Genomic DNA, 12,977 nt, shown 5'->3' with positions numbered 1-12,977 from the left:
GCTGCGTACGAGTTTATCAGACACTAGTGATGCTGCGTACGAGTTTATCAGACACTAGTGATGCTGCGTACGAGTTTATCACTAGTGATGCTGCGTACGAGTTTATCAGACACTAGTGATGCTGCGTACGAGTTTATCAGAGACTAGTGATGCTGCGTACGAGTTTATCAAACACTAGTGATGCTGCGTACGAGTTTATCACAGACTAGTGATGCTGCGTACGAGTTTATCAGACACTAGTGATGCTGCGTACGAGTTTATCAGACACTAGTGATGCTGCGTACGAGTTTATCACTAGTGATGCTGCGTACGAGTTTATCAGACACTAGTGATGCTGCGTACGAGTTTATCAGAGACTAGTGATGCTGCGTACGAGTTTATCCGACACTAGTGATGCTGCGTACGAGTTTATCACTAGTGATGCTGCGTACGAGTTTATCACTAGTGATGCTGCGTACGAGTTTATCAGAGACTAGTGATGCTGCGTACGAGTTTATCAGAGACTAGTGATGCTGCGTACGAGTTTATCAGACACTAGTGATGCTGCGTACGAGTTTATCAGACACTAGTGATGCTGCGTACGAGTTTATCACTAGTGATGCTGCGTACGAGTTTATCAGACACTAGTGATGCTGCGTACGAGTTTATCAGAGACTAGTGATGCTGCGTACGAGTTTATCAAACACTAGTGATGCTGCGTACGAGTTTATCACAGACTAGTGATGCTGCGTACGAGTTTATCACAGACTAGTGATGCTGCGTACGAGTTTATCAGACACTAGTGATGCTGCGTACGAGTTTATCAGACACTAGTGATGCTGCGTACGAGTTTATCAGACACTAGTGATGCTGCGTACGAGTTTATCAGACACTAGTGATGCTGCGTACGAGTTTATCAGAGACTAGTGATGCTGCGTACGAGTTTATCAGACACTAGTGATGCTGCATACGAGTTCATCAGAGACTAGTGATGCTGCGTACGAGTTTATCAGACACTAGTGATGCTGCGTACGAGTTTATCAGACACTAGTGATGCTGCGTACGAGTTTATCAGAGACTAGTGATGCTGCGTACGAGTTTATCAGACACTAGTGATGCTGCGTACGAGTTTATCAGAGACTAGTGATGCTGCGTACGAGTTTATCACTAGTGATGCTGCGTACAAGTTTATCAGACACTAGTGATGCTGCGTACGAGTTTATCAGAGACTAGTGATGCTGCGTACGAGTTTATCAGAGACTAGTGATGCTGCGTACGAGTTTATCACTAGTGATGCTGCGTACGAGTTTATCACAGACTAGTGATGCTGCGTACGAGTTTATCACAGACTAGTGATGCTGCGTACGAGTTTATCAGACACTAGTGATGCTGCGTACGAGTTTATCAGACACTAGTGATGCTGCGTACGAGTTTATCAGACACTAGTGATGCTGCGTACGAGTTTATCAGAGACTAGTGATGCTGCGTACGAGTTTATCAGACACTAGTGATGCTGCGTACGAGTTTATCAGACACTAGTGATGCTGCGTACGAGTTTATCAGAGACTAGTGATGCTGCGTACGAGTTTATCACTAGTGATGCTGCGTACGAGTTTATCAGAGACTAGTGATGCTGCGTACGAGTTTATCAGAGACTAGTGATGCTGCGTACGAGTTTATCAGACACTAGTGATGCTGCGTACGAGTTTATCAGACACTAGTGATGCTGCGTACGAGTTTATCAGAGACTAGTGATGCTGCGTACGAGTTTATCACTAGTGATGCTGCGTACGAGTTTATCAGACACTAGTGATGCTGCGTACGAGTTTATCAGAGACTAGTGATGCTGCGTACGAGTTTATCAGACACTAGTGATGCTGCGTACGAGTTTATCAGACACTAGTGATGCTGCGTACGAGTTTATCAGAGACTAGTGATGCTGCGTACGAGTTTATCAGACACTAGTGATGCTGCGTACGAGTTTATCAGAGACTAGTGATGCTGCGTACGAGTTTATCAGACACTAGTGATGCTGCGTACGAGTTTATCAGAGACTAGTGATGCTGCGTACGAGTTTATCAGAGACTAGTGATGCTGCGTACGAGTTTATCAGACACTAGTGATGCTGCGTGCAACAACAAGTGCCCCAGCTGTGAAAAAAAGAAGAAGAAAGCGAGGCTGTGTACGCTTTTGTCTGCTTGTTCAGTCAGGAGCGAGGATCAGTAGTAAAGTTATGTGCAACGATGGATTTTCAAATGTTTTATTTTTATAATTTGTTTTTTTCCCCCTTCTCTTTTCATGTGGCTCATCATTGGGATTTAAGAGCAGAGAGAAGAAGAAGCTTTGCCAAGCCGGCTGAGCGAGCACCGTGAAATAAAAGGATTGCACTTGAGAGAGAGAAATTCAAGCTGAGGTGACGACTGTGGCTCTTGGACGGTTCTGCAGAGGAAGAACCTGCTGGAACTCCCACACGGCCCTGATGCACGCTGACTTTAGAGCGGCCGACACATCGGGGGTATTTTCAGGCGACTCCTGATTCCTGCCTCTCAGGGACACATGGAGGAGAAGTCAGAGGGGGCAGCGGCGTAGCGGCAGCCGTGGCCCATTTTTGGTCTGAGCTTAAAGCATCGTCCTCTCTGCCGTTCAGCTTGAGTGATGAGGAAGGACAAGGTTATGGCAGAGAAGAAGAGGGGAGTCGCAGCTGCAGTCTGTGCCATTCATCAAGTGCCCGCAAACACAGACACCAACAAACACACTTTTCTGTCGCCTTCTCCCACTCATGCACTTTCATTTATCCGAGCAGCGGCACGTAGGCTTCCATCCTTTTATTACTGGAGGGGGTAGCAGATCAGAAGGGCCTAACGTCGCTGTTAGAGGGGCTTAACGGCTTCTTCCTGCTCTGAAAGCTCAACCGTGGCCCACCCACCCGCTCACCGAGGTCAGAGCCGTCCAATCTCATTCCCAAGTCAGGGACTACGTTTCCATCAGTCAAAATTTGGGTTATTGCTAATATTCCGGTTACTGAAACATTCAGAATATTCCGTTTACATGGTAATTAATCATTCAGGATATCTGGATCAAACCAGCGACGCACGGAGAACGTCATGACGTAGGGCTGGGCGATATATCAAGATTTTAATATATATCGATATATTTTCAAACGCGATATGGTACGAGACAATATCGTTTATATCGATTTAAAAAATGTTCTTTTTTTTCTTTTTTTTTCATATAGCTTATTTTGTGACAAATTGACTTGAATGTTTTATTTGAGATTTGCACAAATGTTTTGTTATTTTCACAACTGTCAACCTCAGTGGAAAAGTCTGCCTGTTACTGTCTACATTGTATTAATTGCACAGTGTATTTTAATTTAATTGTTATGCAGGAAAGGGATATTTGTTTTATTTTATTCAAGAAGCATTTTTATTCTATATATGCAGGCAGTCTATTTGTATTTCATTTGTTTTATACATGTTGATATTGTGCAGACCTCTGTTAATAAAGGAACCTGTGTGACATTTGGCACGAGGCTTTGTATTAAAACTGACTGTTTTTTTAAGGGTTTGCCTCAGAAAAAAATGAAGCTAACAGAGATGCTAACAGAGATGCTAACAGAGAAGCTAACAGAGATGCTAAAAGAGATGCTATGCTATAATGCTTTGGGGGAAACCCCAATTAAGGCACAGAAAAAATGTCGAGATATATCGAGTATCGCCATTTAGCTAGAAAATATCGAGATATGACTTTTGGTCCATATCGCCCAGCCCTATCATGACGCAATTCCCGTCATTTCCACTTCTTCTTCCTGTTTCCAAATTCAAAACAAATGCTGCTTCAACTTTTCTCTCTCCTTCTTGTAAATCTTCTATCCCGGTACTTTCTAGCGTCTACAAATGCAGAAATGTTCATATCCTTCATTACATTTATGAAGTGATTAGTCTCCTCCTGGTCTTGGTTTCTCCGTGTTTAGAAGAACTTCCTGGACTCAAAAGACCAGGATTCCTTGTGAACAGAGCATGTGCAGAAAACAAATTCCTGTTCCGTTTGATGGAGATATTCTGTTTGGTGTTTACGTGACCCAATATTCGGGTTTTAAAAGGAGTAACCCAGGGCTCATATTGGGGTTTTTAAAAACCAGAATATGAGCAAATTCAGGTTATGCAAAGGGGTTATTGGTGTTTACATGGCCGTGTAAATTCAGGTTATTGCTAATATTCGGGTTTTAAAAGGGTTGATGCATGGAAACGTAGTCAGTGGGAGAAGACTCAAATACCCAGAACAAGGAAAGAGATTGGGGGGGGGGGGGGGTCTCTGTTTTGATGAACTTTTCTTTTATTTGTGCAAGAAAAAAAAAAGAAAACTCAGCAAAATGTCGGACTTGTAGAAATAAAAGTGCAGATGTCGGTGGAACACGGTGACAGAATGAGCTAATTAAAAAACAATCAAATAAAAATGAAGAAAGAAGTGCAGACATAGCACATGATGGAAGGAAAGCAAGATGATGAAAAAGTCATGGAAATGAGCTGTGGAGAAATATCCCCCAAAAAAAGTTTCAAAACATGAATGAGTCAGTGAATGAAGGATGGAAGCAGCAAAAATACCATTATAAGAATGAGAACGCAAGGAGAGGGAATGAAAGAAGGAATGAAGTCATGGATTATAAATGGCCTGTCCTGAATGTGTCAGGAGTGTTTCCTCTCCTCCCTCTCACTGAAGGAACCTGCTAATTCAATCGGAAGCTCACGCAGCGGACCCCCCCGAGTCATGATCACAGTCATTTCCTCTCACGCTAGAATATTCGTAGCTTTGGGCGAATCTCCTCCCCGTCCTCAGACATCCCCCCCTCCCTGCAACCGCTCTACTGTTGCTAGACGGCAGAATTAGCAGGGCCGGTGCAAAATTAACAAGTGTTTAAACTGTAAGAAGAGAATGTGAGGAATAATCACTCGTACATGCATTAGTGGGACCGCCCTCCTCCAGCCATTAGAAGAATGAGCTGTCATCGCCCGGGACGCAGGTCGGGGTAGGGAAGGCAAATATGACCGGAACACTACACTTCCTTTATAGACAGAATAGCAATATACTGTATATATAGCAATAGAAAATATATTATATATATATATATATATATATATATATATATATTATATATTATATATATATATATATATATATATATATATATATATATATATATATATATATATATATATTTGAACCAATTGACCAGTGACACCACCCACAACTCTGTATGTCAAACCATTCAAAAGTTATTGCAGAAAATAGGGACTATCAAATATTGACCAATCAGAAGAAGGGGCGGGGCTAATTTGCACCAATTATGGTCAAGAAGTCAAAACCAAGTCCGATAACACGACCCACGACTCTGTATGTCAAACCATTCAAAAGTTATGGCAGAAAGTAGGAACTATCAAATATGGACCAATCACATGAAGGGGGGGCGCGCTTTTTGGCGTCTAGCGTCGCCACGGTACCGCTTTTGACTGAGAAAAGTAATGCCCATCGTCGCAGGATCGAGACGCACATTTTGATGTATAACACACATGGGTGCACTTCACGGTTCGGGCCACATTAACGGCCGAAGAAATGGCATACATTGCGCCAAAATTACACGATTAATTGAAAATGGGCGACTTCCTGTTCGGTTTCAGCGACGGCGCCTTGCGTGCAAAATTTGGTGACTTTTGGGGCACGTTTAGGGGGGCAAAAAGGCCCTCATTTCGTCCGAAGATTCCTACAGATACAATAGGGCCTTCGCACTGTCAGTGCTCGGGCCCTAATTAAAATACATTTTGGCTTAACCTTAGTGCAGAATTCTCAACAGTATGAAATGAGTAGCAGCAGATATTCATCGCGGCTGTTAGTTTTGGCCCTGTCTGTCACTGTGATGTAATGATGTCAGGCAGAGCGTAGGAACAGAGTGTGGTTCTCAGAGACGGACCCTTTAGACCGTAACACCAGCGTAGGAACAGAGTGTGGTTGTTCAGAGACGGACCCTTTAGACCGTAACACCAGCGTAGGAACAGAGTGTGGTTGTTCAGTGACGGACCCTTTAGACCGTAACACCAGTCCCGCAAAATAGTAGTCCGTGTCACTACCTGATGTGAGTCCGCTACCCGATTTGAGTCACGCATGCGCAGTCGCGTCCAACATGTGCATTTCAGTGGAGAAGTAGTGTTGTCATTACCCGATTATTGATTAAAATGAGCGACTTTAATGTTTTCCATTATCTCCATGCCTACATGGAAACCGGAAAGTTCCATCCCAGTTTGGGAAAAGCTGACAAATGGAAGATTACTCGTTCTATGAGTAATTACATCTTGAAAGGTAATTTGGCTATCATGCTTAGCTATGCTTGCTAAAAATAATATAAATATTTTTTGCTAAAAATAATATAAAGATTTTTTGCATCAATACCCTTATATAGCATGACATTCCCTGTTGTTGGACGCGACTGCGCATGTGTGACTCAAATTGGGTAGCGACTCACATCAGGTAGTGACAGTCCGTCATCCCTGTGTTGTGTTGTCACCGCGAGTCAATAAAGTGGAACAAAAGATGATTATTGTGTTGTAGGAAAACAAGCGTGATGATAAATCTAAACTAAGCCCGGCTGTAATCCTCTGCTGAACTAAATCAGATGGAGATCAATGTTGTTTTCATGCTTTACCACCCTGAAATCAACACAATAGCTACATGCTAGCTGGGTCAAAGCTAGTCATGAGTCATGAGCTTCGTGCCTTTAGAGCAGGTTTAGTCAAAAATATATGGTTCAATAACGGAGCCATGACTGCTAAAAGTGCCCAAATGTGTCTGCTATGAGGATTATTATCTTAACATTTAAACTGGCTGCTCACTAACTAAATGGGAAATACTAACCCAATGGTCCATAAACCCTAATCCGGTGATCGGCAACCGGCGGCTCGAGAGCCGCATGTGGCTCTTTAGCGCCGCCCTAGTGGCTCTGGAGCTTTTTCAAAAATGTTTCAACTTTTTTTCTCCTTTTTTTCTTCTTTTTTTTTCTTTCTTTCCTTTTTTTCCTTCTTTTTTCCCCTTTTTTCTTCCTTTTTCCTTTCCTTTTTAATCTCGACATTTCAACTTTTTTCTTGACATTTCGACTTTTTTCTTAACATTTCAAATTTTTTCTCAGCATTTCGACTTTTTTCTCAACATTTCGACTTTTTTCTTGAGATTGTACGTAAACATTAATCTTGACATTTTGACTTTTTTCTCGAAATTTTGCAGTTTTTTTTTTCTACATTTCGACTTTTTTCTCGAAGTGCATAATGAAAATATAAATCTTCCCCCAGTTCTAACTAATATAGAAACATGCAGCATGTGTTGTCTTCATTCTAAGGCTGATACAAGACTTTTCATTTTTTGCAGCTCCAAACATATTTGTTTTTTGTGTTTTTGGTCCAATATGGCTCTAAAACATTTTGGGTTGCCGACCCCTGCCCTAATCCATCAAGCAGTGTAGCATAAAAATGATCCAGAAAGCTGTCGTTGATCATAGTAATCAATAATACCATCATCATTGTTATACTTTGGATTCAGGGAGCAACATCAGAGAACTATGGCATGACTGAACTTCTTCTTTGAGCACGCTTGCTGTTTCTCCTCGTGAGTTCATTCAGGAGCAGAGCTATCAAGCTGCTTATTTCATGAGTATGATTAATGCAGAGCTGTGGCTGCTTTGTACAGGATGCACAAACACAAATAAATGAAAACTGCATGAATGAGCAGGAGAGCTTACGCTTTGCTACTCTGTGGACCCGACAGCTATGACAGAGTCTGCAGATTCAGATCAGTCCTGTCTGCTAACAATAGCCTCTGACGCAATTAACTAAACACATTACATAAAAGCCCGGCTCGCCCTCCTCGTGCGTGTCTTTATCACAAATCCCCCCGTGAGAAATTATTTAGCAAAATCAAGAATCTTAAATTATCAATCATTTATGACAATGAAATTATTTATTGTATAATTTCAAGATTATTCATCTCTCTTGCTCACGTCCGCTGTGGATTTTTATTATTCTGTGCACGCCCAGCACTCCGCATTCAACTTTTTATTACATCACATTAGAAGAATGAACACAAAAAACACTGAAGCTATAAATTGAAATAACAGCCTGTTTAAAAATACGGATCTGTAAAGGTCGTCGGAACAACCGCTTCAGTAAATCACGCTGGATTATTGCCAAGCAGAGACGAAGGGTAATTTAAATAATAAAAAAGAAACCAGAACGTTCTTTAGAATTGACTTCCGACAAACACCTGGAGAAAATCTTGGCACATCAGGAGTGACATGTGAGGCCGTTTTCCAGCCACAGCAGGTTTAATAATACACACTTAGTCACAGTAAAGCTCCTGCAGGCTGCTCAACTCCGTCTGACGGTGGCTGAGACGTCCCTCTTACAAAGATCACCGTATAATAGGTTTTACTATGAAGCACTCAGGAGAGACAGAAAGGAAATCTCCAGAGCAACGTCACAAACGTAAGCTCACTATCCACCGTCTCGTGGTTTGTGTAACAGAGTGTGAAACATTGGGACAACTCTTAATTGAACCTGTCTAACCTGAACTACAGAAGAAGAAGTGCAGCCTCGTCTGCAGGTAACAGTCGTGGGAGTTTCTTCATCACGACTCACGCCTCAAAATCAAATCAGCAGCAAAACTCCGTAATTGCCTCAGCTCCAGTGTGCTTTTGAGGTTTGCGGCAAACAAATGCATATATCAGCTGAAATCCTCTTTCAAAGAAGACGGCTACAACTTGAAATCTCATTTGTAACCTACATGTTATCTCTCGGGCATCGGTGCTCTGATTTTGACTGACACTTCTGAGTGATTCCCATCCAGCGAGGAAGGTGTCGAGGATCACAGTAACTGCATCGCTGGTTATTACGTGTAAAACACTTTGATCAAAGGCGCCCGTAACTTTAACAGGGGAGGGCAGTTTTGTTCAAGGATTTTTTTGCATTTCCGTTTAAGGTACGGTGCGAGTCAAGTCTGCTGAAAGGAGTCGCTGCAGCGAAGTGTTCACAGCAGCCAGGAAGGAAGTCAGGACGTTAAAACAAGAACTAGGCATTCACTAAACATAGAGCTGTGCGATTAATCGATTTTAAATCTAAATTGGATTTATTAATCAAGACGATGTTAAAAAAATGAAAATCGGAAAATCGATTTTCCTTTTTTGCAGCTGCATTACAAACAGAGCTCGTCTAGTCATCTTTGTTTGGTCAAGAAAATTGTAAATGTTGTCACTTTACTAAAACTCAAGGAGGATTAACAGTATCTTTCAATTGCACTTCATTCCCAATAGGGAAATTTGTTTGCTATTTTTCTTTAAAATAAAGATAAAATATTTGAAACAATTTATTCCATTGTCTTTTGTAGTTTTACCAAAAAAAATCAAAATCGAAAATCGGGTTTTCAGAGAAAAAAAATCAGGATTTTATTTTTGTCCAAAATCGCCCAGCCCTAACTAAACACCACACATTTCATGTTTTTATTGGTGCCTGAGTAAACACAAGGTCTAAAACAATAATAGATCACGTTTTTGAAGCTCTGATTCACCGGTGCTCCGGTGTGTCCTCAGCCGAGTGAAGCTAACAGGAACGGCTGAGTTTGGGTGTTTGATAACAGGAACGGCTGGTTTACTGGCGAAGATATGCAGCCAAGTTCACAAGCAGCCAGAACTGAATCTTAATGGACACTTTATGATCTATTTGGATATTGTATGCGATATATGTAAGAAGAGAGAAAAATGAAACCTGGGTAGTTCTTGGCTGAACGTAAGGCCCGGGATACACTTCCAGTTAACAACATGTACGCATCAGGGCTGCCTTGTGTATCCTGCGTTCGTTTGGAAAGTCGGTCGTGTACACCCCCCCAAAAACTGGTATACATGAGCAATCCGTGTCATGGTGTTGCCAGATTTGACCGGCTATTCTGTACATTCAAGCCTCATGGCGCATGGTTAAATACAGTATAGTGTTGGTGTTTCACGTCGTCAATTTCCTGCATCGGTGAAACCAGAGAAACAGACAATGGTCCACATTTTTTACCAATGTTTTCAATTTAACCAAACTATATATCCATAAGCACAAACACCCGTTTTTGCTGGGAGTTAAAGCAATAACTCACCACCTCCCCATCTGTTCGTTTGAAAGATACTTCCTTAACCTATATTTCTTACTAGCTAAAGAAAAAAAATCATTCTGTACTTACAACGTAGACAACTTACTAGTTCGTATTTCAACCTTTTAATTTGTTCACTATTTAAAACGATAACGTCCTCGTCCAACAGCTCTCTTGTCCTACATTTTACAGTGGTATTTTCTAAACTGAGGTTACACTCTGCCCCCACGTGGTGGCCGCTGGAGTCACGGTTACAGGCCACGCAGTCCTGACCCAAGAAACGCTCACAACGCAGCTGGTTGTGCGTGAACAAACTGCAAGTATATTACAGGGTTAAACACCACCCAGAAGTAACCCCCCCCCCCCCCTCCAGAAAAAGTGACCTGAAAATAACAAATGTTCTTCTTTGGTTGCATCACCCGAGTTCCTGCAACGTCACTACAAACATCTGACCTCTCATCTATCATAAATGCCACACAAAATAAACTCTGTTTTTCGTGTCCTGTGACTAATCTCTTCCTTCTTCATAAAAAGATTGAGAAGTTGTGTTGCTGTTGGTACCAAAGATGAGTCCACCTGCTGGTTTTGACCAAAAAACGTGGTACACGATTATCTCACCACGGCAGAGATGTCGACAAGACGTCTCTCCAGTTTTAGCCTCGCTCCATTGGCTACCCGTAAAAATTCAGAATCCAATTTAAAATTGTATTACTTGCGTATAAAGCCCAAAACGGCTTAGCTCTGCATTATTTGCAAGACCTGATAGTGCCTTATGTTCCTGGCAGAGCTCTCCGTTCTCGGAGTGCAGGTTTACTCGTAGTTCCTAGAGTATCCAAATGTAGATTTGGAGGGCGGGCGTTCTGCTATCAGGCACCGTTACTATGGAACCAACTTCCAATCTGGGTTAAGGAGGCTGACACCACCTCCACCTTTAAAACTAAACTTAAAACCTTTCTGTTTAGTAAAGCCTATAGTTAGTGTTTAGTAAACCTCTAGCTGGTGTTGGTAAATCTCTAGTTAGTGTAAACTCTAGTGTGTTAGAGTCAGTAGTCATAGCTGCAGCTATAGAACAAGACTATAAGTTAGTCTCGAATATAGCTTGGCGGTAGATATGCTGCTATAGGCCTATGCTGCAGGGGGCACCGACATGATCCGCTGGGCGGTGCCTCTCACCCTTCTTCTCCTCTCCTCTTCCCTTCCTCTCTTCTCCATTTCCATTTGTATTCATTCTAAATATCTCATAGCTATCATTTTTGTCCATCGTTCCTGTAGTTTCTTGTGCTGGTCCCCTTTTTTCTCTTTTGTGCATGTTTGCAGGCTGGAGCTTCAGGAGCTGCGTTCTGGCCTGCGGAACCAAACAACCACCCACCCCCCTCTGGTCATCCCGCTGCTGCTTCCCCCTGCCTGCTGCTGACGTCCCCGACCCCCCAGTCTGGCCTTCGGCATTTAATTTAATTGAAAAATTATCAGGGTGATCACTTATGCAATCAAAATAGTGAGTACAGGTTCACAAAGGTGCAGTTTGAAGGTAGCCTTTCATTCTTGGCAAACTGTCTTGTTTTTGAACTCCAGTTAAATTACTACTACTATATACTACTATAAAAAAAATTACAAAAAAAAAGAAAAATAATTGATACTATTGATTTATTAGTGAGGATTGTGGCATAACACAAAAGGTACAGAAACGTCATGACTAACTAAAAAGCAACAGAAAAAAATCCATCTGACCTCAGTGATGTTTAACATGCAACAGAGCTCAAATTCAACATTTTAAGCCATTTATGAGTGAAGTCACGTTTGGAAAGATGAAACCATTTCCAGTTTTGTTTCTTGAACGTCTTCTCCAATAACTTTGAAATCCCTTTCCCACAGGATAGTGTGTAATTTTTCTTACTTGTTGTATTATTCATAGGCTTTAATGAAAACGGAGGGTTGCCTCATTTCTCTGCTGTCAGAAAATGTGTTCATATCCAGAGCGTGTTCGTAACGTGAGACAGTTTAATACAGAAACCTCTGACATGTGTCTTTATGGGGGCTAACATTCAGGGAGAGGTCACTAAATATGCTATCATCATCATCATCATCATCATCATTGGCAGCACGCTGGCAAGAGGGAGGCACATTACCTTGACCACCAAAACAAGCACTCAGGATACTTTGTGGATACCAAGGAATGTAGCCAACTAGCACCAGGATAGCTTGAGATCTCAAAATATCTTAATAGCAGTGCTGTTTTGTGGTTTTACTTGGGCTAAAGGAGCAGGCACGGGGACTTATGTTAAAAACAGAAAAGAAACAAGGGGTTTGGGGTCTACCACCTGAAATAGCCTAAATACGTGTTTAGTAAGTTGAGCAATGGGCAGAATTACCTTTATTGAACACTGCAAAGGGTGAATAAGAAAGATCAAGAGATTGAGAACAACCAAAAACATTGAGAGGATTAAACATTGAAGCACAGAAATTTAGCAACATTGAGGTCAAATATTGATCTTGTTTGATTTCCGTTAGAGTAAATGAATACAAACCTTTGCTTCAGAGATAATCTTTGCTAAAAATGTATTCAGAGACATTAGTGATGAATAGAAACACACATGTTTTCAGGATGGACTTTGGCTACATTCCTGCCTTATCCGAGTCTTGGTGGCAACTCCTACCTTTAAAATTCGGTCGGATTCTGGCGTCGTAACCCGAAACCTTGCCCATTAGCTTGTCCAGAAACTCGGAAGGCGGCATCGGGGACGCTGCTTTCCTCGCGGCAGCTTCTTTCGAAGCTGCGAGGCTGGAAGACAGGAAGTTGAATTTGATTAGAAAAGGAGCATTGAACAATAGGTGCT

The 12,977-nt window shown here is 41.9% G+C and overlaps 1 protein-coding gene across 1 annotated transcript in view; it reads right to left on the bottom strand.

Moving 5' to 3' along the window:
• glra1 (glycine receptor, alpha 1) overlaps positions 1-12,977 on the bottom strand; it is a 265,784-nt gene that overhangs the window by 188,960 nt on the left and 63,847 nt on the right. Inside the window, exon 2 of the mRNA XM_061724733.1 lies at positions 12,798-12,922. Coding sequence (XP_061580717.1) covers positions 12,798-12,922 — 125 coding nt within the window. The remainder of the gene's footprint in view (positions 1-12,797; positions 12,923-12,977) is intronic.

The sequence above is a fragment of the Cololabis saira genome, chromosome 7 (assembly GCF_033807715.1).
Source record: "Cololabis saira isolate AMF1-May2022 chromosome 7, fColSai1.1, whole genome shotgun sequence".
NCBI classification, from domain to species: domain Eukaryota; kingdom Metazoa; phylum Chordata; class Actinopteri; order Beloniformes; family Belonidae; genus Cololabis; species Cololabis saira.
The sequence above is the reverse complement of the archived record's forward strand: the minus strand, read 5'-3'. Positions and strand labels throughout refer to the sequence as shown.